General features: G+C 62.7%; 1 protein-coding gene across 1 annotated transcript in view; it reads left to right on the forward strand.

Annotated features, from left to right (window-relative positions):
• Nucleotides 1-7,231, forward strand: part of KCNQ1 (potassium voltage-gated channel subfamily Q member 1) — a 314,470-nt gene extending 307,239 nt beyond the window's left edge. The window contains exon 16 of the mRNA XM_047774975.1: nucleotides 5,941-7,231. Coding sequence (XP_047630931.1) covers nucleotides 5,941-6,171 — 231 coding nt within the window. The 3' untranslated portion in view covers nucleotides 6,172-7,231. The remainder of the gene's footprint in view (nucleotides 1-5,940) is intronic.
• Nucleotides 7,232-24,936: the final 17,705 nt, after the last annotated feature.

Raw genomic sequence — 24,936 nt, forward strand, 5'->3', positions numbered from 1 at the left:
ACGCAAGGGTGATTTATGGGTGTTATTCCCAAGTTCTCGCTGTGGGGGAAGGGCCACCCGAGCCCCGAGTAGGCGGGCCGTGCCGGGGGGCAGGGCCCGCAGGCCCCGCGTGTGCTCAGGGGCCGGGGCCAGGCTGCCCAGCAGGCAGGGAGCTCCTGGGCGGACGGGGATCCCGCACCCCACCGCCTCCCCCTCGGCAGGAGGGTTCCCTGGGGGCCCTGGCGTCGAGGCTCAGGGCATGGAGCACCCCCCGTATTCATTCCACAAACAGTAACGGGCGCTCTGTGTGCCAGCGAGTTCACGGGGAGGAGAAGGCGCCTGATTCTAGTGGGAGAGCCAGCGCACACAACCGCTCGCCAGGGGCCTTAGGGGCAATCAGAGCGGTGGGGGCATGGCCAGGGCCGTGGCCCAGGAGGGAGGTGGTCTCAGATCCCTGCTTTTGGTGAGACCTGAGGGTGGGACTGACTGAGGCAGGCAGGAGAGCGGCCGGCGGGGAAAGGCCCTGAGACGGGCACGTGCCGCCAAGTCTGAGGGCCAGCGGAGCAGCCTTGAGCGGAGGGTGTGAGGAGGGTCGAAGAAGGGGAGGCCAGAAAACACAGCGGGACGGTCTGGGGGCCACAGGAGGGACCCGGGCCTCTCCTGGGGGTGAGATGGGTGCTCAGGAGGGTGTGAGTAGGGCAGCGAGGTGGCCTGGTCTGCGCTTTGAAAGGACCCGTGCATAGAAGCTTGCTGCAGGGGAAGGGCTGGCTGGCAGGCTACTGCAGTTGTCCTATCATAAGACGCTGGCCGTCTGGCCTGGGCTGGAGGCCATGGAGGGGCAGACGGGGGGCTCCCCGATTCTGCTCACAGAATGGGGAGTCTGATGCTGAGATGGGAGCCTTTGGCTGAGCTGAGGCCCTGGCAGAGGAAGACGTGGGCGCTGAGAGAGAGGAAAATCGTGGCTTCGGCGTCTGTGTTCAGGCCTAGGGCCCTGCGGGGTCAAGCATGTGGGTCTCGGGTGTGTCCAGCTGTCACATCAGGGTGGCTCTCCTCCAGTCACAGTCAGAGGAGAAGGGGTCGAGGCTGGCAGGCTCGGGGATGCAGCCCGGGTTCAGCATCACCTGTGTGCGCTGGAGGGTATAGGGGCGAAGGCCATAGGTCACTGTGACCCCCCCCCACACACTCCCCTCCCTGACCAGACAACAGCTTGCAGGGTGAGGGCCAGAGCCAGGCGTGGGACAAGAAATGGCCTCTGTGGAGGTGGGGGACCCAGAAGCTCCAGGCCGTGGCCAGCTGTGGGCAGGGGTGGCCATCTCTCGGCTGGACTCTTTAACTGGGGTGGACTCGGACTCGTCTATCCACCAATCAGAATTCACTCATCAGAGCCCGTGTCCTGCCCCCGTGCTGGGGGTTTCTGGCAAACCGAACCTTGGGGAGGGGTGGCAGGATGATGGGCTGCCCACCAGAGGACTTTGAGGTGTGGCTGGGGCCCTGGACAGGGAAGGTGGGTTTCTGCCCTGAGCTCCCCCGCTGGCCAGGATGGGGCCCCACCTGGTCCCTCCAGGCCTCATCTAGGGACTCAGGGCCTCACTCCGATGGGCTCAGGAACAGAGGAGGGCAGGGGCCTGTGAGCTGGGCAGGGCTGGGCCGTGCAGGTGCCACAGCCTGTGGCAGGGCAGAGCCGGAGAGAGGCCAGTGGCAGCCCCCCAACACCCCTGCCCTGGCTCCGAGCTCCCACTCCTCCCTGCTGTCTGTGAAGCGGGGGGCAGGGGGAGAAGAGCCCCGTTGCGGGAGTGGCAGAGCACAGGGGACCTATGCACAGATGCGCTGATAGTCACAGCTGTGTCCCTGTGCCTGTGCCCAGCGTGTGCTTGGGCGGGGCTCCCTGGGGCTCCGCACCTCTCACACACCCGGAGCCCCCAACTCCCTGCAGCCCAGCTTGGCACCAGGGCCGGCATCCAGCTCGCTGCCTCGTATCAAATGCTCTGAGCATCACCCCGAGAATGGCCCCATGACCGTGGTCCAGGACAGATGACATCTGCCCTGTGACCCAAAGAAGGGCCCGCGTCCCCTGTCGACGTTAACCCCCAAGGACCCTGGGACACCGTGAGGTGCCCCCCCAGGTCAGGGGCTCCCCCCCACCAACAGGAGCCCCAGGCCTGAGTGTCCCCCCCCTCTGCGGCCCGACCTTGGCCGGTGTGGCCAGGGCCGTCAGCAGATCCAGAGCTGGGATCAAGGCCGAGCAGGTTCTGCAAAAATTTCCCTTGAAAGACTCTTTTTCAGGATTTTCTTTTGAAAACAAATTCATAACCACATCAAACAGGAACCCCGTCGCCTGGGGTTTGATCACCAGCCGCCCGGGGCGCTCTCACTGGCTGTTTTTCTAATTGCTTTTTTTCTCCTCCGAGGGCCGTGAGTTGTCCTACGGCTATGAATTTGGTGAGTCGAGGCAGGGAACAAGGAAGCTTTTGTTGGCCTTGCCCTTTTCGTCACCATCAAATTGCAAATCATGACAAGATCCAAGATCCCCAAAACCGACGTCCCCCAGCGGCTCCTGGGGCACGCCATCCTGGTCCCCAGAGCAGGCCCTGCCCTCCCCGGAGGGTGGCGGTGCCTCCCCTGGGCACCTGCCCAGTCGGGCGTCTTCTGCGCAGCTGGGATTGGGCTCAGGCTGCTCCCTCCAGCCAAGAGAAGGGCTTGCTGGGCGTCACCATCAAACACGAGGCAGATAAAGGCGCCCTGTGCCTGGGTTGGCGGGGGTGGGGGTGGGGGGTAGGGCCCGAGGGGAGGCCACGCAAGGACCGCCTCTCCAGGGAAGCGTGGCAGGTGCGCGTCACACTCCCAGAGTCCCACCCGGGCCGTCCCTGTCCTGCCCGATCCTGCAGTCAGCCTGCCAAGGCGGGGCCAGGACTCCTGGGCCCAGAAACCAAAGCCAAGGCAGAGCAGCACGTTGGCCAGGTCTCAGCGGGGGGGTCTGACTGGGCCTCCCAGACCAGCCTGACCCCGGTTCACACTCGGGTGACGCGATCAGCCGCTGAGAATGGTGGAGGCCCATGTGTGCCGGGCAGAGGCCCGCACACGGCCCTCGTGGGGGCTGGACAGTGCAGGGCACGCTCAGGGAGCCTGGTAAGCAAGCAGGCAGCCCGGGGGGGGTGGGGGGGGGTGGCACCAAGGTCAGCCCACCCACGATCCCCGTGCCACAGAGTGAGGGAGGTGAGCCCTGCCACCAGACTTGGGACGAGGCAGGCAGGAGGACCCACAGGGGGTCACAAGAGCCCACAGGGGCCCTGTGGGCAGCCAGAAAGACCCAGGGGGATGAGTGAGAGCCCGGGAGCCTTGGGCAGGAGTCCGGTTCAGGCGGCGGCCTCCCCGTTTCCTCTCTGGTCCGTCAGCCGTGCCACGGGTCTCCTCCCCAGACCTGCCCCCTCCTCTGTGAGAAGCAGGAGGCAGCGCAAGGCCCAGGCTTCGCGCCAGCTCTGGGATTCTGGCCCAGATCCTAGCTCGCCCCCAGCCCCCGCCCCCTGCAGCAGTCTGGCTCATGAGAGCACGTCCCCTGGGACCAAGGACCCGCAGAGCCCCTCAGAGCCCTGTCTGCCGTGAGCAGCCGTCAAGGGGACCGAGGCGGCCTTGGAACCAGGGCAGGGCCAGGGCAGCTGCAGAAGCACCCTAGGGCCGGCTCCCTCTCCCGAGACCGTCAGCCCCCCGGGGTCCGCCCTTCTCCAGCCCGGCCGGGCCCCCCAGCCCTTCCTGAACCCCAGCCTTTCTTCCACTTCCTTTTGTCCCAAGAAGGCCCCAGAGCGGCTCCTCCACTGGCCCTTCCTGGGCCTTCTACAGATGTTGGGGGGCCGTAAAGTGAAAATGTATCAAACCACAAATTTTCCTTCTGTAATGTATTTGGTGCTTTAATTGATGCCAAACCCATCGATACTCAGGCCGGGGCCTGCCAGTGAAGCAACCCGAAGCCTCGCCCAGACCAGCCGCGTGCAAGGCTTGTGCAGGCTGGCGTGCGAGGTCTCCCATGGGTGCCCCCAGGCGGAGGTGGGCAGTGGGACTGAGGGGCCCAGGGGTCTTGGCCCAAGGAAACGGATGGACTTGGGTGTGACAGTGGGCCATCCCCCCCCCCCACCCCACGCTGCCTCTCCCCGCACTCGCCCGGCCTCTAAGCTCCGCTTGGTCCCCCTGCTGCGCCCCCTCCCAGGAGCCTCTGCTTCAGCCCTCATGGCCTCCTCGTGGAACCTGGGTAGGGGGACTGCAGGGGTCCCAGCCAAAGCCCCCAAATGAGACCCTTCTCCTGGGGCCTCGGGGCCTGTGTCTGCAGGGTGGTCTCAGGGGACGGTGGAACTGGGGTGTCAGGCAGGTGCCTGGGGGAGCACAGGGGTGGGGAGCTGAGTGAGGGGCCCGGGCGCACCCTGGTCAAACCAGAGAAGCTCTGCACGCCTTCTGCCAGAGCCTAAGCTCCCTATCACGCGTCTGGGAAAATAGGTCAGGGCCCTGGTCGGGGTGATGGGGCCTCAGACACGCAGCTGCCCCGCCCCCTGGCAGGCCGTGGGGCTTATGTCACAGACCCCGCACAGTCTGCGGTGGCAGAGGCGAGCCTTGGAACCTGGCAGAGCCCAGGAGACAGTGCCAGCCTCCGTGCTGCAGCCGCCCCCAGGCAAGGCCGAGTGGGGGGGCAGGTCACCAGGGCCTCCTCCTCTGGGGAAGGGCACAGGCCCCACCTCACAGGCAGCCGTCCTGACAGGCACTGCTGGGACAGGCACTCCACGTTCCAGCCCCCATCCTGCCGCCCCCCGCTGTGGCGTCTCAGGTTAAAGGACACGCACCACCCCCCCCCCACCCCGACTCAGGAGAGACCCCTCCTCTCATTTCATCCCCATCCACCAGCCCCGCTTCCCCTCTGACGCCGTGTCCAGCGTGGAGGGAGGGCTGGGGGATGCCCGCTCACCTCGGAAACCTGGGTCCTCCGGGTACCCAGCTCCACAGGATCTGTGGCCCCTTCACCACACAGCGTCTTGTCCAGTGCCAGTCCGCCCGGCCAGCCTGCTCCGTCCGGTCCTGGGGGCGGGATGCACGGCCAGCCTGGGGCCCAGATGGGTCCAGGGACACGCTGGCCTAGGGCGGCCCAGAGCACACGCCTCAGAAAACAGGTGTGACCAAGGGACCGGCCGGCCCCAGCCAGCTCTGCCGGCCACTGGCCCCAGCCCAGCGCTGACATCGTCTCAGCCCCCCGGGCTTCACCCCAAGCTACACTTTCCCCTGAAGCAGCTTGGCTTCCTGCAGCCTTGCCCTTACTGGTGACAATCTGGCCACCTCCTCCCCCTCCCCCACGATTTCTGGACTTTCCTGTGTTCCAGGTACCCAAAGAGGGTGTTATTATCTGACGGAGACCCTGGGGAGCCACCTCGGCTGCACCTTGTCCCCGCGCTCGGGCCCTGGAGTCCTCTTCCCAGCCCTGGGCTCCCCTCTCAGCCCCGGCTGCCCCAGGTCCGTCCTGCCTCCACCTCCCCTCCAGTTTCATGGGGCCTCCGCCACATCCGTGGTGGGTAACCCCGGGGCTCAGCGCCAGAAAGGCCTTCGGGAAAGGCGTGGGGGGCCTGTGGCCCTGGCTAGCCCCGAGGTTGGTCCAGATCTGGCTGGAAAGGTGGCAGTGCCAGGGATAACAGGAGCACCCTGAGGCAGGCGGAGGAGGGGCCCTGCCCTGCGACCTCGAGCCCTTCCACCTGCTGGCCTCCAGGCCCAGGTGAGAACTGCCAAGCCAGGCTCCCTCCATGCACATGTGGCCGTGTACACACACACACACACACACACACACACACACGGGGCCAGGACACCCACGGACACACATTCAGGCGTGACCGAGGCCCGCCCCCTCCCCTGCCCTCAAAGAGCCCAGGCCCTGAGGCCATCTGCACACCTGGGCCACCCCCACCGCCTGGCTCACCTCTGCTCCTGTCCCCGCAGGTGACGCAGCTGGACCAGAGGCTGGAGCTCATCACGGACATGCTGCAGCAGCTGCTCTCCCTGCACCGCGGAGGCGCCCCGGGCAGCCGGGTCCCCGGCGGGGGCGGGGCCCAGGTGGTCCAGCCCTGCAGCGGCGGCTCCATCAACCCCGAGCTCTTCCTGCCCGGCAACGCGCTGCCCACCTACGAACAGCTGACCGTGCCCGGCAGGGGCCCCGAGGAGGGCTCCTGATGGGGGCTTGGGGCCCAGGCCTGGGGGGGGGGAGGCCCACCCCACTGCCCACTCAGTGGGGGCACCACCAGGGCTCAGCCACCTCAGCTCGAAGGCCTGAGAGAGCAGCCCAGCTCTCCGAGGCCCTGGACACCCAGTGGGCCTCGCGGCTCTCAAGCCTGGGCTGGGGGGCCCACCAAGACCTCCCGTTCCCAGCCAGCGGGTACTAGAATTTGGCCAGGCAGGGGCCCTCTGAGGCGGTGGCCCCCCCACGTTGCTTGCATGATCCCCGGGACACAGGGTAGGGGTCAGGCCGGCCATCCTGGGCATTGGGTTTGTCCCATGTCCGGCCAGGAAGCAGCCCAGCTGGGTGCAGCCCCCAGGGAGCCTCCCTGAGCGGGGACAAAGGACTGGCCCGGACAGGGTCTGTGGGGACCCCACCCTCAGCCTCAAATCCAGGGCCCAGTTGGACCCAGGGAGGTGGCAGGCAGGGCAGGGCAGGCCCAGCCCTTGCCAAATAAAGGACGCGCACAATCAAGTCCCGTTCAGAGGACCCAGGCCCAGGCCCAGCTCCATCGCTCTGCAGAGATGTTGGCGCAGGCCAGGAGCTGTGGAGGGGCTGCTCCTGAGGCCACAGCTTCCGCCCAGAGGGACAGGCCACCACTGTCCCCAGAGCTCGTCACTGGGGGTGGACCATCCCCCCCATGGAATGAGGGTACTTGGGCCCCCCACCTTGGTCTGGCAGCTGCTCCCACCCATTCCGGAGAAAAGAGGAGGGTGACCCAAGCCCGCTCTGCCTGCGGCCCCGCCTCCAGCCACCCCCACCGCCCACCCCCGCCTGGTCCAAGCAGCGCTATGGATGCACTGACCGGCCCCTCCCCAGCCAGACGCCGCCGAGCGAGCCGCAGGGAGCAGAGGGGTGTCCGCGTCTCTAGCCGGACCCGTCGCCTCCTGGGCACGATGTCTCGCCGAAATCAGAATAATTTGTGGTGATTTGGAATCTGTGTTGTCATGAATTTCACGGTGTGATTGTGAGTCTTACTCGCGCAGGTTTTCCCTAATAAACGTGGAGTCACAAGGTCGACTGTGCCGCTCTTGTGTCCGCTCCTGGGGGAGCGAGCACCTGTCTTTGGGGCGGCTTGGCCTCCATGGGGCCGCTGCCCACCTCTCAACACTGCCGCGCCCTCACCGTGTCTGCACCCACCCCGGCCAGGGGAGGTGGCCAGAAACCCCAACCCACTGGCCTTGGGGTGTTGGGGGTAGGGTGGCCCCAGTGACCCGGGAGCACGTGCAGGCTGGCTGTCCCTGTCCCCGACTCCAGCCCGCCCTCTGAGCCTTTGCGCTCACTGGTATCTTTGCTGGATGTTCTGGTCCCCTCGCCATCTGCTGGAGCCAAGCCCCCTCCTGCAGCAAGCTCTCTGGGTAGCTCCCCATGAGACAAGCCCCCCCCCCTCCCAGGCCGCAGGACCCTTCAAGGAGGGAGGGGTGGGCAGGGAGGGCCCGGGGCCTCCCCAGCCCGCACCCCCGGGGGGGGGGAGGGCCACAGGCAACAATTACTGGAAAGGCAAAAGCTGTTGTTTCCTTGTTGAGTAAATATTTGTGGAAACCCCAGGAGGCGGCTGGCTGGAGCGCGGGCCCTCCGCGCAGCCCCCACCCCGCCGCTGCCCGCCGGCCCCCAGCCCGCGCTGCGCCCGCTCCCGCTTGCGGGCCGCCCATCTGGGCCGGGCGCGGCCCCTGCACCCAGCGCCGCTTTGTTGTGCGTATTATCGACGGCGCGCAAAGTGCCCCGAGCGCGTCACTCCTGGACGGGCCATTGCAGCCCTCTCGGGTGTGAAATGCAATTTACCTGAAATAAAGCCCAATTATGGAATTAGCTAATTAAAGCCGCGGTGGAGGCTGGGCCGGCCGGCCGGCCGCGCAACGCCCGCCGGTGCCCGCGGTCTGAGGGAACAGATGGCGCCCCGGCCCTCCGTGCGGCCGCATTCCTTCACTCCGCCCCGTAACTGACTTCCACAGCACACGGCCATCTGGTGTATGACACGTCCTGTGTGCCCCGGACAATGGCCCAGCAGACCTCTCCCGGAGAGGGCCGTCGCCCGGGCAACGGTGGCAAGTGCAGCCCAGGCCCATTCCCGGCCCCGCCCCCGCCCCTTTGTGGGCCTCGCCTGGCCGCCTGGCCGCTCCCGCCGACAATCGCCATGAGTATTTGTCCCCAGCGTCCGGCCTTTGTCTCCAAATTGGGCTTCCTTGTTGGGGTCCTCGGTGTCCAGTGGGTGCTGGGAGCATCTGCTGGGGGAACGGCGTGGGGGCTGGGAGGCTGCCAGGGGCGCCCACCTCCTCTGCCCGTGCCCCCCCTCCCCCATCGGCGCCCTCTGGAGCCAGGGGGTAGGATGGCACCTGGAGGGCTTGGGCTCGGCCATGGAGGCCAGTCTCCCAGGCCAGTGTCCACCGGACATGAAGGTCTCCCAATCTTGGGCGGGGGGTGGGGGGTGGGGGGGGGCCTGGCCTGCACCTCCTGCCTCCTCCCGTCTGTGCAGCAGGAACAGAGTGCCTCTGGAAGGGGGTGGGGGACGGGCTGATGAAGATGAGACAGCTAAGGTCCAGGCACACAGTAGGTGCTTCACAGAAGGGCCAGGCACACAGTAGGTGCTTCACAGAAGGGCCAGGCACACAGTAGGTGCTTCACAGAAGGGCCAGGCACACGGTAGGTGCTTCATAGAAGGGCCAGACACACAGTAGGTGCCTCATAAAGGCAGCCAGACTGATGGTGGGCGAGATGTCTGGCTGGGCTCTGTCCCCTCATTGCGTCCCCACTGCCTAGCTCCAGTGACCCCTCAGAGCGATTCCCCTGCCCCACTGCTGCATACAGCCTCAACCCCCACAGGTGTCTCCTCAGAGCCAGAGAGAGCTGTACAAACCCTCTGTCCTGCGCCCAAACCAGCTTTAGCCCCCACTGCCCAGGCCCGCACTGCCCAGGTCCCCACTGCCCAGGCCCTACCCTGCTCAGGTCCCCACTGCCCAGGCCCTACCCTGCCCGCCCACCCGTGGGGTCTCTCACTAGGAGCCCAGAAGTCTCCAGCTGGGCAGGCATCTCCTTGTGCCTGAGTGGGGCCCCGAGCTGCCAGCAGGCACAGCCCCCTCCCCGCTCAGAACCGCTGTGGCAGGCGGCCCCCCCACCTCACCAGGCAGGAGTCAGGAGCCCCCCTTCCAGCCCACCACTGGAGAAGGGGCCAAGCTGGGACCTTGAGGCCGCAAAGGGAGCCGCAGCCCAGGAGCGCCTGGCACAGGGCCTGGCCCCACTTGGTACTGCGGAAGTGCCAGTTAAATTAAGGAATAACATTTGAGTTTGCAAAGAGGCTACCAGTGCTGCCTGGACTGCAGACCTGGACCCTGGCAGGGCCCCGCCAGGCAGTGCCATGCGACAGATGCTCGGGGGAAGGGGCTGGCCATCCTGTGTGCTGGGAGTGGGGGACTGGGGTGGCCAGAGAGTTGGGGTGGGGGGTGGAGTAGCAAAAGGTAGCCGTGGGCCAGGTTCCTGGGCAGCTCCACGCACAGCCCCGAACCAGCAGCCACCTGGCGTGGGGGTCTGCAGCACCCCCCTTCCTAACACGGAGCCAGTTCCTGGCGTGGGGCGGGGGGGCCTTCCTAGCTCCCCAGAACATGTCTCCCCCAGCCACCTCCTGCGACCACCCTCAGGACCTGGACCCAGTGGCTCACTGGAGGCCTGAAAGGGTGTCTACCCCCCCATTCTCGGCACTTGCCCCCACTGGCTCTCAGGCCCTGTCACTGAGGCCCCGGGGGGCTGGGGAGCTGGGGAGCTGGGGAGCTGGCGCCCGTCACAGGTCAGCCAGGCAGCCGGCTCAGAACAGCCAGAGCTGGACAGACAGAGTTCAGCTCCCGCTGACCTCTGAGGGCGGGGGCCAGGGGCCAAGCCCTCTGGAGGCCAACAGCCCCCACCTAGGCCCTTTCCAAACCCTTTGTGCGGCAGAGCCCTAGCGGGCAGGCAGAGGGCCTCACGGCCAGGCAGCATGAGGGCCCAGGAGCAGACGACCTCTGACCTCGCTGTCCAGCTGCTATGTTTTCACCTGCTCGGGGGGAGCCGCCTCCAGCTCCAGCAGACCGGGCCCTGGTCGGGCCCCCTCCCAAGGCCTCGGACGTCAGAATGCCAGCCCCTCCCTGCCCAGGTCTCAGTGCCCACTGTGTGACAGGAGATCAGGGGTCCACGCTGAGCCCCAGGGCCTTCTCTCTCAGCAGGTCCATCTGTGACCTGCTGGGCCCAGTTCTGGCATTTGCTCCTCCCTTTAGCTCCCTGTGCAGCACCAGGGGTGCCAGTGGAATGCATGGGGACTCCTTGCCCCCTGCACCTTAGTGAGGCGGCAGGGTGGGGGGATGCTCGGCTTGGGCCAAATGTACCAGACACCAGAGAAGGCTCAGACCCCCCTCTCCCACCTCTGGCCCTTGTTCAGACCTCCGCCCCCAGCCTTCATCCCAGCGCCCACCTGTGGGGCACCCAGAGGGGGCAGGTCTGCCCTTAATTCCCAGAGCCGTGCCTGTCCCCCCGCCCCTGACCCCAGGCTTCAGCCACACACACATTTGGGCAGTGAGCCCTCGGTCTGAGGATGAGTGCCTGTCACGGGCCTGGCACACCTGGCTCCTTCTGCTCCCCAGCTGAGGACCCAGGGCACAGAGCGGGCTGTGCTGAGACCAAGTTGAAAATGTGTCACATGGACACTGCAGGGACTCCCACTGCCCACGACTCTGGGAGCCGCCCCTCCTCTCTCACCCAGCCCCTCCACGCCCTGCTCGGCAGAATTCCCTCTGCGTTTCCAGCCTGCAGGAAGCGTGTGCTCCTTCAGAGCAACGTCACAGTGGGAGGCACGGGCGGCTTGGATCAATCACACCCACGGCCTCCTCTTCCTGCCGGGCCTGCGGCCCCAGGAAGCTAGTGGTGGCAGAACACATGGTGAGGCGGGACGGGGTGCTTGTGGGGTCCACAGACTGTGCCGAGAGGAGAGAGACCCTTGGAGCAGAGAGGCCCTGGGGCACGTGGGTCCTCCCACAGGCTGCAGATGGGAAACCACGTTCCAGGGCCGGCCCGGCCCAGTGCAGCACCTGGGTGGGTGAATTTGCCCTGGAAAAGCCTCAGAGAAAAAACAGGACTTCTAGTGGCAGAGCAGGTTGTTGCTGGGCCAGGAAACTGGAAGGCAGGGAGGGCTGGACTGTCTAAAACAAGGACTGACCTTCTCCGATTGGATCGTGGGGCTGGAGAGCTGAGGGGAAGAGGCAGCAAGTCCCCAGGTGGTATTGACCAGCGCTCCTCTGCCGGCCCAGGTGGGTCAAAGAGCCAGGAAGCCCTCTGTCTGTCCGATGCAGCCGAGTGCAGGTGGTCCATCAGGACATGCCCACGGACGCCAACAGGGCTGCCATTGCACCTGCCATGCAGAAAACGTTGTTATGAGACTGACCACCGAGTCAATCCACCAAACTCCACTGATTTCATTTTGGTTGTTTCTTGGCTTTATCTCTACACACACACACACACACACACACACACACACACACGTAAGAATGTTCCCATCCTGACTCAGCCAATCTCTAGCTGTGTGTCTTTGAGCATAGCCCCTAACCTCTCTGAGCTTCCATCAGTCATTGCAGCCCCAGCTTCACAGAGCTGCTGGCAGGGCGCTAAGCATAAGACAAGTCACGAGCCACAGCGGCCTCGCAACCAGGCACCAATGACACACTCAGGGAGAGACATGCATGCGAATGGTTCTTTAGCCCAACACTGTCTTTACATGTGACTGTGACACAAACCTGTCCCCGACATAGAGTCTCGATAGCAAATGCACACTGAACGGGATGCTGCTGGGCCTGCTACCTGACGGGCCGGCTCAGGTCACTGACCGGGACCAGGGCCAATTCCGCAGGAATGGCTGAGGGAGGCCAAGAGTGGCCCAAGGTCCATGGGGACAGGCAGTCCCTCTGCAAGGCCAAGGCACCCTGGTGTCAGAAGCCTCCTGCAGCCATGCATGGGACACCCCCTGAGCAGCCTCAGCCCTGTCTCAGTGTGACCCCTGGGCCCAGAGGGTCTGCCGGAGGGGCTTAGGAGCGGGCACACAGGGAGCGCTCACCCCAACCCTGCCCCCCTGGCCCCTCCCGAGAAGGCCCAGCCTGCAGTCCCTCTGCCAAGGACAATGGAAGTGACAGGTCGGAGGTGGATCCGCCAGGCTCGAGGAGAGGAGACTCGTGCTGGGAGAGGCCAGGCACTCACGGTGGAGATGTGGCGGTCCCGACGGTTGATGGGCAGGAGCCGGGGGGGGGTGGGGGGGCCTCTGGGGGCCTGGAGGGGGGGGGCTCCAGGGACCCGGGAGAAGGGCCCAGCCGGCACGGATGGGATGGGAGGCCCCTGGAGAGAGAAGCTTCCTACAGAGAAGGCTGTCGGGATGCTGGGTAGTGTCATTCAGTATTTCACGGGGTCTTAATCAAATCCGCTCCCCGTCCTCAGGGCCGTGGCCCAAGGACTTTGGAAAAGGAGAGGAAGGCGCAGACCCTCCACCTGCCGCCCGCTCATCGGCCACCCGGCAGCCTCAGGCCCATTTTTGACCCCGAGCCCTCCGGCCTCCTCCCAGAGGCCTAGGGTGATGCCCACGACAAAGGCTGCGTCCCCACCACCCCGGGGGAGGCCTCGAAGACGGACCCCCCCCCCAACCCCCTGACCCGAGGCCTCAGCAACGCAGCCTCTCACGGGAGGGAAACGGAGGCCCAGGGACCATGTGATGGGAGTCCTGGACGTTTGTCCAGGTACCCGGCACCTGGTCCCCCGTCCATCAGACTCGCCGTGAGCGAGGCAACGAGGCACACACAGTAGGCACCTGCTGAATGCTCCACCCTGGTGCCTCCGGCCCGCAGTCCCCAGAGGTCCCACTCGGCAAAGCCCTCTTCTTCCTCCCTGCTTCCAAACTCCCCGCGTCCATAGACTGGAAAACGGCAGCCCCTCCAGAGAGGCGAAGGACCAGGCGCTCACCTTTCCAGCCCACGTCCAAGGTCACGTGTGCGAGGGCCGAGGGCTCCACAGGCACACGGCGTGGCCTCCCACCTGAGCTGCTCTGCTGGTCCTTTTCCACTGTCCCTACGGCCTTCCTGCTCTGAGATGCTTCTGTTGTTTTGGGTTTGTTTTTTTTGTTTTTTTGTTTTTTTTTTTTTGCTTTTTAGGGCTGCACACAGGCATATGGAAGTTCCCAGGCCAGGGGTGGAATCAGAACTACAGCTGCTGGCCTACACCACAGCCACAGCCACAGCCACGCAGGATCTGAGCCATGTCTGACCTGCAGCTCATGGCAACAGCCAGATCCTTAACCCACTGAGCGAGGCCAGGGATCAAACCTGCGTCCTCATGGATCCTAGTCAGGTTTGTTAACTGCTGAGCCACAGAGGGAACTCCACTGCTCTAAACTTCTGCAGAGTCTCTCTGCACATTCGCTGGACCAAGCTCAGCTTCCCTCTGCCTGGACATTCACTTGTCTCCAGGGTGTGGCCCCTGGGGACCGAATTGGGGTGCACGCACCCCAGGAGCCAATGTTACTCTCTGGAGTCGTGCTCAGTGGCCCTGAAACTGCCCCTCGTCACCCCACAGAGCAGAGAGGCCTGGATGTTCCAGAAGGACCCTTCAGGCTCGCAGGGAGAGGCTGCAATTCAAGGGGTACCTCCTGAGAGTTCCCATTGTGGCTCAGCGGAAACGAGTCCAACTAGAATCCATGAGGTTACAGGTTCGATCCCTGCCCTCACTCAGTGGGTTAAGGATCCAGCGTTGCTATGAGCTGTGGTGTAGGTCGCGGATGTGGCTTGGATTCTGCATGGCTGTGGCTGTGGTGTAGGCCAGCAGCTGCAGCTCCCATTGGACCCCCTAGCCTGGGAACCTCCATATGCCACAGGTGCGGCCCTGACAAACCCAAAAATAAGGGGAGAGGGGCACCTCTCGGGGCTTGGAGGCCTGGCCACCCCTCTCAGACCTAGTTCTTGTCCACAGGCAGCCAGGTAGGCACACCCAGGCAGGTGGATGTGGGCAGAACAAATGCACATGTGAATGAATGGTTCAGCTGGAAACCCCCCACATGTGTCTGTGTCCAGGGACAGAAGTGAGGACCCAGAGGCTGGGCACGTGGTGAGCCTGCCCGCCCGACGCCCAACTCCCTGCTCATAACCACCAGGAAGCCCCTCGCCGTCCCAAGCACCTCTGTCCCCCCAAAGAAAACGGGGCAAGCCCGCCACTGTCCTCACCCCCTGCAGAACCTAAGCTGCTGTGGGGAGGCAAGAGGCCTGTCCGGGTCCCCTGGTGCCCACCGACGCCCTCGCCTTCTCCCTCCTGCCCGTCTCCGTCCTGCCACAGCCCCAAGGTGAAGGAAAACGCTCCACAAACCCGCGTGTGCCCAAGCAGCTTCAGTTACCCGACGCCCGGCTAGCCCTGCCTCCAGCGGGCCCTGCCAAGACCTGGCCCCACTGCCCCCAGCAGTCCCTCTTGCTGCCAGCAAGCCCCCGAGGCCTCAGGGTGCGGGCACATTGCTTTCCCACTGCCCGACTCAGCCCTTTTCCCCCGGGAAAAGGCCTCATTGTTTCCCCCTGGCCCCCGCCTGGCTCAGAGACACCCAGTCTCCGGGCCGCGAGGTCACCAGGCCGCACAGAATCCACCTGCAGCCGCACCAGCTTCCAGGAAACCGAATCCCAGCAGCAGATGACAGCCTCGGGCTGCAGGACAGAGCACCCATTCAGCCTCTGCCGAAGCCCGCCTGGCCCGACCTGGTGGCTGCCTCCCCCACCTGGGCCCTCCCACGCCTGGGCACCGGCCTCCAGGGCCAGCCAGCACTGCCCAGGCTGCCTGCCATGGCAGGGGACAGAGGACTGGGACGTGCCCCGCCCTGGGTGCCCAGGACAGGTGTGAGGGTGGATGGAGAGGGGGCCAGAGAGCCTGCCCCCCACCCAAGAGCCTCTCAGACAGCAGGCAGCCTGAGCCGCCCAGGGGCCCCTCCAGGCTGAACCTTAAGGGAGCTGTTCCCGCAGGGGGCCCACGTCTTACTGCACCCATTTTCTAGATGTGGACTTCCAGGCTGGAATGTTGACTCCACTGCCCTGTCTCCACCCTCGTGAGGAACAGAGCTGGGGGGACTTCCTAGCCTGCCCTGGCCCTGCCCAGGGGTCCCCGCTAAGCAAGCAGGAGAGCTGGGTGGAGAAGCAGCCTTGGCGGGGGGCAAGGCAGGTGGGGCAGCAGCTGAGAGGGCCAAGGTCAGCCGGGCCAGCCTCCCACCCCGAGACCTTCCTTTGGACCCATTTCACAGATGAGCCAGCTACTGAAGCGAGGGGATTCAGGGGGGTGCATTGAGGACAGAAGGCCCACTGCCACCCCTTTCCACCTCAGCACCGTGCAGGGGAGACCCAGCATGCCTTGGGGTGCTGAGACCACCAGCCTTGGGAGGTCTTGCTGGCCCCTCTCTCTCACCTGCCCCCACTGACCCTCAGCTCTGGCCTCTGCACTTGGACGTGGGCTACAGCCTCATGGATCTCGGGGAGGGGGCGGGGGAAACAGGCCCCAGGCCTCCAGGCAGGAGCTACTTCTCCTCCCCCGACGGGGTCTGCCTCAGCTACATCCCCCACCAGGTTGGCCACTTGTGGACCAGACAGGAAGAGAGGGATGGCGCGGGCAGGAAATGCAGGCGGCTCAGCCACAGCATCGGTGCAAGCCCGACCTGCCTCGGCAGCCGTGCGGGCTGCGCAGGTTCCGTGGCCAGGACCCAGGTTCGAGGGCTCCTTCCGGGCTGCCCTGTGCTCCCTCTTGAGCACCAGCCCCAAACCAGGATTCAGCCCCCAGGCTCAGAGGCAGTCCTGCTCTCCAAAGGCTGGGCCACGAGTTGCCCGTCGCTCGGCTCTTCCGCCCGGTTGGTCACCCAGAAAAGAGCATCCCGTGGCCCGGAGGCGTGAACCTAGGCTCCGACCCAGCTTGAGAAGCAGGGACTGGACCCAAGAAGGGAGCCGGTCTCCAGCCCCAAGCCCCGCCCCCACCCCCAATTCTCCCACCCGCAGCAGCTGCCCCAGCTCCGCCCCATCAGGACCCTGGCACGGCTGCCGCCACCTCCATCACCTGCCATCTGGATCCTTCCTCCCCATCTCCACTTAGCAAACTCCTACTCATCTGCCAAAGCCCAGGGCGAGGGGCCCCTCCTCCTTGAAGCCCTCCTGAAGGGCCAGCCAAACGAGGCCCAGGCTCTTCCCCCACAGTTCTTGGTGTCCGCTGCCGGCAATGACTGTGTCCTCTGCAGCTGGGTTCCCCCACGGGCAAGTGCCCCTTCAGGGACTCGGGGGGTGGGGGGAACCATAGCATGCAGAACACTTGGGGATTCGTCTTGGAATTGCCAACCAGCACAAAGCCAACTGGCCTGGACCTGCGAACTCCAAGAGCAGGGAGATGGGTCCCTTGCAACACTGGGTGCTGGGCGCCACTGCGGTGCTGACCGCTTGGGCCGGACCGTGGAGAATGGGAGGAGCCCACCAAAACCCACTAAGGAGGGGCACGCCCTCCACTGCGCCCAGCTGCACCCGCCTCCAGCACTCCGAGGGCCCGCTGTTCCTCAGGAGTCCCCTAGGGTGCCACCCACCCCACCCCACCCCCACCCCAAATACGTTCCTGCTCCGCCAGACCTGCCCACCCCAGGACATTCCTTATCCACACCCCACATCTGTACAACTTTGCAGGTGGCATCAGGGGAGCCGATTTCTCGAATTCTCGGTGCCCCTCCTCCCCATGGACCCACCCACAGAGATCTGGGAGAGGCAGGTGCTGCATGCGGGGCCTGAGCCCACACACAGCACAGAAAAGGCCCCAGCATCGCCAGCATCAGGACCATCTTTCTTGCCTTTTCGAGGCACCTCACCCTCACAGCACCAACGAACCACCTCATGCCAGCTTCCAAAGGGCACCTGGGTGCCAGAGGCCTCCACGTCCCAGGTCTCCCCGCCCCAGCACCTCCGTGGGAAGAGTGGGAGGGGGTTCTCTGTTCCACGTACACCGTGAAAATGCAAAGTCAGGCAGAGAAACGCCCCACCCCCGTTCACACGGCTCCCCCTTCAGAAACCTTTGCCCTGCCTCACAGGCATGACCCACAGATGAGGCTGAGTGTTCCCCAGCCTCGTCTCAGATGGGAGAGCTCGCCCCTCTGGGTGGCTGGAGGCCGAAGCCCCCACACCTGCTGTCCAACACCTGGCTGCAGGAGGAGCCTCTGCGGGCCCACACCCTCCTGTGTGAGCCTACCTGCGCAGGGGATGCCGCCTTAAATACTGCTCCCTGGGCCGTTCCCATCGTGGCGCAGCAGAAAGGAAACCAACTAGGAACCACGAGGCGGATTCAATCCCTGGCCTCACTCAGTGGGTTAAGGATCCCGGTTGCTGTGAGCTGTGGTGTAGGTCACAGACACGGCTCGGATCTGGCGTGGCTGTGGCTGTGGCGTAGGCCAGCAGCCGTAGCTCCAAGTTGATCCCCGGCCTGGGAACCTCCATATGCTGCCAGTGCGGCTCTAAAAAAAAGGAAAAAAAAAATACTGTTCCTGAACCCCCGGTTTCCAAGAAAATCAGTTGGCAGGCTAATTTTCACTAGAGTATTATTGACTACTTGGCTTTCGGCTTTCTCTTTCTAAGCGTGTTAGCCCCCATAAGGAGCAGCTGAAGACTTCATCTGAACACTGACATATATATTTCTGGGAAGCTTTTAGAATTCCGGCCCCTGCTAAGGGAAAATACTTGAAGCCCCTGCAAATCATGACTCAGTCTAGCGCACATGGCTTTAGAAGTCAGCACCCGCCTACGTCTCCAGTGTCCCCCCCTTAGACACTCTGATCAGAATGCCAGACCCCAGCCCCATCCAGATGAACGGGGGTGGGCAACGGCCCTCTCCCCTCCCCCTGCCTCACTCAGGACTTTTCTCAAGCCTCCCTCCTTCAGGAAGCTTCCGCACCCTCAGGTCAGGTAGGGGCCCCGGCCAAACGGCCCCTCCAGGTATGCTGGGCGCTGGTGTTAAAGGGGGACGAGGGACAGTGACCGCAGACGGAAGTCACCCTGAATGGGACCAAGACACCCCCTTTTCCATCTGGGGAAGCTGAGGCCCAGAGATAGCCACACCCCTTTGGGGGCGGTCCAGAGTCTGAGCAAGGTTGTTGAAAGCTTCTGGGACTTAGAGGGGCACCAAGTGCCCAGGAACTCTCTCTCCAGGGCTGCCAGCCCTGCTTCCTGCCTCCAGGACCTTTGGCCCACCCCACAGCCCCACGTGCACCCACCAAGGAGTCACTCAGTTTCTCTAACGCCACCCCCAAACCGCACCCGCACCCCCACCCGCTTCAGATTCCCAGAGGGCTTTGGTCCTGAGCAAGGGAGATTTGAATGCTGTCTTGTCACTGAGCCCAGGTCACCAAGCAATGTGCCCATTGCCAAAGGTTTCCCCTGACTTCTAAGGCCCACAGAACACTTTGAAGTCATTGCTTTCAAAGATTTAGGGCATTGGGAGTTCCCGTCGTGGCTCAGTGGTTAACAAACCCTATCCGCCTAGGATCCATGAGGATGCAGGTTCGATTCCTGGCCTTGCTCAGTGGGTTAAGGATCCGGTATCGCCAAGAGCTGTGGTGCAGGTCTCAGACGCAGCTCGGATCCCGCATCGCTGTGGCTGTGGTGTAGGCCAGTAGCTACAGCTCCAATTCATCCCCCAGCCTGGGAACCTCCATATGCCGCAGGTGTGGCCCTAAAAAGACAAAAAGACCAAAAAAAAAAAAAAAAAGATTTAGGCCATTAAAGACCATGCAGGGGGTTGTCGGGTGGGTCAGTTTTTAGCATCTCCCAAGACATTTCCCCCACCCCGCCATGCCCCCTCCACCCACTCACCCACCAACCCACCAGCTAGAATTCTGGGCAGGACACCGGCATCCCCAGAAGTCCCTGCCCAGGAGGTAGCTCGGGCAATAACAGGCCCGAGGTGTGATGACGTGGGCAGAGGCGGAGGGGCCCCAGCTGGAGCCACAGGACCAGGCCAGAGTGGGGGGCTCCGAAGCTCCGGGGCCTGCCTCCTGCACAGGCCCAGCGAGACCCAGGCCGGCCCAGGGGCCGAGGGCTGGGCAGGCGGGGGCGGGGGCCGGGGTCGGGGGTCCGGCCAGCTTTAATGCGCTGACAAAGCCTCATTTGCAGGTCAATGCCGCGGCACACTCGCCTCTCCCCTCGCCCGGCGCCCTTTGTCCGGCCGCGCCCGCTCCTCGCGCCAGATGGCCGCGGAAATGCTAATTTCGGGCGCCCCCCGCCCCCCGCGTTTAATTGCGTCTTTGCAGATGGGCCGCGAGTGTGCGCTTCATGCAGATGAGCGCGGCCTGGCCGCTGCCCCGCCTGCGGGCCGCCGCCCTCGGACCCGGAGCCGACCAGGCCGGGGGACGGAGCGAGGAGGCCCGGGCAGGGCTGCGGTCCCCCACCAGCGCGCCGCCCGGGCACGAGCGGGCACCCAGCGGGCCGGGCGCGGGAAGCGCGCTTCTCTCTTTTCATTTCTCCAAAATGGGATCTTAAGTGATTCTGAATGAAAACAAATTGGCCCGCTTTCTTCTCCAAACAGACGCGCAGCGCCGTGGGGGTGGCGGGGGCTGGGGTTGGGGGGTGGCCGCGGGACCCCTGCCCCGGCCGGGCCCTTGCACGGCGACGCCAGGCACGGCCTCGCCCCCGGATGGTGCCGGGGCGGCCTGGTGAGTGCTGGTGGGCGTGGGGCCTCACACCGGAGCCCCGGCTCCAGAGACTCTAGCAGGCGGAATGCAGACACACGCCCTTCCCCCAGTTTCCAGCCAGAAACCGATGCCCAGGCCAGGGCTGGACACAGAAATGAGACAGGCCACGGTGGGCACCAGCTCTGCGGGGTCAGCCCGGCCTCCTGGGCTCTTCCAGCCCGGGCAGGAGCCGAGCTGTCCCCGCAGGCCTCCACCCCAGGAGGGGAGGAAGAGCCTTCTGTCCTGGCCTCCCTGCCCCCACAGCTCTGTGCCCAGAGCCAGCTCAGGCCAGACGTCAGGGACAGGCTGGGGGGCTTGGGAGAACCCACAGGAGGAATGAATGAGCGAGGCGGTGTGGGGGAAGATCCTTTGTGACCTTCTAGAAGCTTAACCGTGAACTTACAACCCCCCTGCTTTGCTGGCTGATGGATTTGCCCTACCACCAGCTATGACATGGGAAAAAGAGGGCCATTTTCTGGGCCAGCAAATATTCCTGACGCGTCACTCAGGGCAGCACAACCGCTAGAAAGAAAAGGGGCCGTATGTGCCTTCGCTATTTCTGCTGTATTTTTGTCATCGTCTGGCCGGGTGGACTCAGAGGGACCTCATGGGGGCTCCAGCTGACACGCAGGCCTGGGCCAGAGGGCTCAGCCGACCCCTGATGCCCAAACTGCCGGCCCAGGATCTGTGCCAGCACAGTGACAAGCTGTGGGCAGGGGGCGGCTCGTGGGAAATGCACAGCCAGGATGGACCGTGGAAGTTTCCATGGTCACGGAATGGAAACCATTTCCTATCGATGTGGAAATAACAGGTGGCCCCCTCAGGCCTCCCGTTTCATTTCTTTCCAGGAAGCAGTTCAAACGGGATTTGTACACCCGTTTGAGACAGACAAGGTTTGGTCCCGACCCCCTGCAATCACTTCATTAACCAGAGACTCCCACCCTCCTCCTGGGAGTGGCGTGGGAGCCTGGTTGGTAGGGGGCTCCTCCACCCCTGCCATGGGTCCTGCAACGGTGGCCGTGCCCGGCCTCAGCAGCCACTCTGGACCTGGGGTCCGAGGGCAGCATCTGCCCTGGGGAGCGGCTTCCTTAGCGCATCTGTGGTTTTCTCCTGTTCCTGTCGCCACTTTTCGAAAACCTGGGGAAAGCCTGGCCTTTACTAAGACGGAAGCCGTCTTCTCCCAGGTTCCCCGCAGTCACCAGCTGCTGGTAGAACAAAAACTTTCTTCCAAACCTCGCCTCTTTGTTTACCACCCTCAGATCATGGGTCTGAACCCTCTCATCATGGTTCAGTAATTTGCAATTAAAACAATATATGGGCGTTCCCGTCGTGGCACAGTGGAAACGAATCCAACTAGGAACCGCGAGGTTGCGGGTTCGATCCCTGGCCTCGCTCCATGGGTTAAGGATCCGGCATGGCCATGAGCTGCCGTGTAGGTTACAGACGTGGCTCAGATCCCGTGTTGCCGTGAGGGAGCTGTGGTGGAGGCCAGCGACTGCGGCTCCAATTGGACCCCTGGCCTGGGAACCTGCATATGCCATGGGTACAACCCTGAAAATACAAAAAGAAAGGAAGAAAGAAAGAAAGAAATCTGCAGGCATGTGTGTACATATGTATCTACTCTAGTGCTTTAAAACATGTGCTGAAATATGCATCTTGAACCTAAGAAGTAAATAGGGGTCCCCAAACTGCCATCTCTAGTGGCCTCTGGGGAAATTGCACTTTCTTTCTGAGGCATTTCTGCATCGCCTGCAATTTTTTTTTACAACGCGTGTATAATATTTCTACAATCGAGGGAAAGAGAAGGCTCTTTTCATTTGGGGAATTAAAAAAAAAATTAAGAGCGCCATTGGTTTGCCAACCAGGTGACTCAGCCTCGCGGCAGCAACTCTGAGAGCTGGCCCCGGACCAGCGGGGAAGCAGGAGTCGGTGGCAGGACCACCTGACAAGAGGTGCCGCCTTAGAACAGAGGCCCGGGGAGGCCTTGGTAACGAAACTCCCTTGGACAGAGGCCCTCCCTGTGCCAGATTCCACTTGGACCCACTCTCGGTTCCAGCAAAATTCCTAAGTATGTTGTTGTTATCGCTATTATTTTGCAATTACGTGACATTTTTTAAATGCCTGGAGTGTTTTCCAGCCATTTTCACTAGCTCCTTCTCACTCTGCCCACCAGACAGGTCAGCATTTTGCTTGCCATGAGGCAGGCCTGCCAAGACTCAGAGAGGTCAAAAAACCTGCATGGGTCACACAGCAACAGGGTGGTGGGATGAGAACAGATACCGGCTCAGGCCCCAGGTCATCGGTAGAATGTAGAGTTTGTGTCACATTTCAGCCCCTCCTGGGCTTCTATTTACATTTAAGAGTTGGAATCGGGGTGGGGGGGGGACATTGGGAAGAGAAGAAAAAGCAGTAATGTGATGAGAGAAAAAAGGAAAGCCAGAGTCAGGCACAAGAGACAGAAACAAGCCCTGACTCTGAGGGGTGTGGGGCCTGGCAGAGTGGCCACCCAGAGGCCCAGGGGCAGGGGACTCAGGGCCTTGAGATGACCTTGGCAGCTCGTGTTCCCTGCATCCCTGGATCAGGGCCAGATTCTAAAGGACCTGGGAAAAATAAAAGAAAAGAATTTTTAAAAAAATAAAAGGCATTCACATCCTGGCTCAGCAGGTGAAGAACCTGACGAGTACCCATGAGGATGTGGGTTCGACTCCTGGCCCCTCTCAGTGGTTTCAGGATGTTGAGTGTTGTGGCAAGCTGTGGCACAGGCCACGGATGCGGCTCAGGTCCTGAGTTGCTGTGGCTGTGGCGTAGGCCGGCCGTTGCAGCTCCAATTCGCCCCCTAGCCTGGGAACCTCCATGTGCCACAGGCGCAGCCCTGAAAAGAAAAAAACCAAAATAAAATAAAGCAGCTGGGCATCCACGTGTGGACTCGGAAGAGAATATCCAAATATACGGTCCGGGAGGCGGGAGAGGGGCCTGGGGGGACAGGGGTCTCCAGGTGCCCCTCCAGGCCCCTCTGAAATCTGCGAGGCCCCAGAGCCTGCATTAGTCATAAGCCTGAGTCACCAAGCCCAGCCGCCACTCTCATGCTGACCCAGGCTGCCAGAGGCCCAGCCCGGGCAGCTCACCACTGGGCAAGCCCAGGCCACAGGACAAGGGGCGCAAAGGGAAGCCCATCCGTGTGGGCTGAGTTATGTTGGATCCTCCTCAAATTTCTTTGTTGTTGTTGTTGTTGTTGCGTGTGTGTGTGCACGCACGCGCGTGCACGTTGAGGGCCACACTTGCGGCATAGGGACATTCCCAGGCTAGGGGTCAAAACAACTGGCCGTGCCACAGTCACAGCAACACGGGATCCCAGCCGCTTCTTCGACCTACACCACAGCTCACGGCATCACCGAATCCCCAACCCACTGACTGAGGCCGGGGATCGAACCCGAATCCTCATGGATACTAGTCAGATTCATTTCCACTGCACCACAAAAGGAGCTCCCTAGATCCTCCCAAAATGTCTGTTGACGTCCCAACCCCAGTATCTCAGAATGTGATATTTGGAGGCAGGGCCTTTAAAGAGGAATTAAGGTCAAGTGAGGTCACTAGGGTGGGGCCCCGACCCCACAGGACTGGGGTCCTTAGAGCAAGAGGAGGTCAGGACACACACACACACACCAGCCTCCAGGACGGGGGCCAGCGAGTGTCTGTTGGTTAATCACACCCCCACCCCATGTGGGGCCTTTGTTACCAGGGCCCGAGGAGATCAACAACCCCAGCGTCCCCCCCACCCCAGCGAGACAGAGGGGAAGACCCCTGTCCAGACCACGCAGCTGGGACGGACAGAGACGCCACACCCCAGACCCCCAGACTGGCAGAAACCCCACCCATGCCAGGCTTCGAGACCTTTTCTAAGTCAGAGCATGAAGCCGCCTCCCGGCAGGCTTCCTATAGCAGCGGTGTCCGTGATAAACGTGGAGAGTCTTCCCAAATGCCCCTGCCCAAGGCCAAGGTGAAAAACTGATGAGCACATCCCCTGGCAGTGCGGCCCTCATGCTGGTTGGGGATCTGGCTGGCTTGGGTGGCTGGGAAGGCTTGATGCCCTGGAGAGTCAGGGCCCGCCTGGAGGGCCAAGCCCAGGCCTGGGGCTCCCTCCCGCTCGCTTCATTAATGGCCTCATGCAGCCCTGCTGGAGTCAGCTGATTAGCCCATTCTGGTGGCATCGAGAGTCTCCCGTATCTATTTTTCCACGCGCACATGTTCAATTAAATTTCGCTTTTGTGCCAGAGAGGCCTCTGATGTGAGCGTTTCTTAGGAGTTTTTCCATGTTTTTTTTATGTCCTCGAAACCAAAGTCAGTCACCAAGTCTCAGAAAACACCCTCCTGGACGGAATGGGTAAAAGAGGGAAGAAAAACACAACCCAAAACAAAAGCAGAAGAAACAAAAGGGAAAAAGCATTGGCTGCCTTTATACAGAATCTCCTGCGAGGAGACAATTCATTCCGATTGAAACGTTTCCATTGTTCCGGGTTCACGGAACGCGCTTGTCGCGTTGGGCAGAAATGCAAATCCTTTTTCCTTTGATTCAAATATTTAAATTTTCAAATATATATGCTGTGACAATTGAATGGCAGCTGACCTCACTTATTTTTATAGAAGATGCGGAAGCCACGGGTGGCAGTTAATCTAGCCAGCAGTGGCCCCCACAGTTTGGGGGGGGGGCGGGGGAATAATCCTTTTATTCAGACATTTGGCTTAAAAGAATAACAAGGAGAAAAAGCTGGAACATAATTGCATTGCATGGAAAACAGAGAAAGAATTTTCTCTCTCTCTCTCTCTCTAAGAGCTTTCTCTTTTTCCTTCCTCAAAGAGTGAGGCTCATGGCCAGAGGCTGTTTTCTTGTGTTTTCCTCCGTTATTGCTCTCAGGAGCCCCCCCCCCCAACCCCACCCCAAGGGATTTTCATCCTTGGGCTGACTGCCCCTGGCGCATTCATTCATTCACATCATTCATGGAATAAATTCCAGTGGAAG

This window comes from Phacochoerus africanus, chromosome 4 (assembly GCF_016906955.1).
Source record: "Phacochoerus africanus isolate WHEZ1 chromosome 4, ROS_Pafr_v1, whole genome shotgun sequence".
Taxonomy (NCBI): Eukaryota; Metazoa; Chordata; class Mammalia; order Artiodactyla; family Suidae; genus Phacochoerus; species Phacochoerus africanus.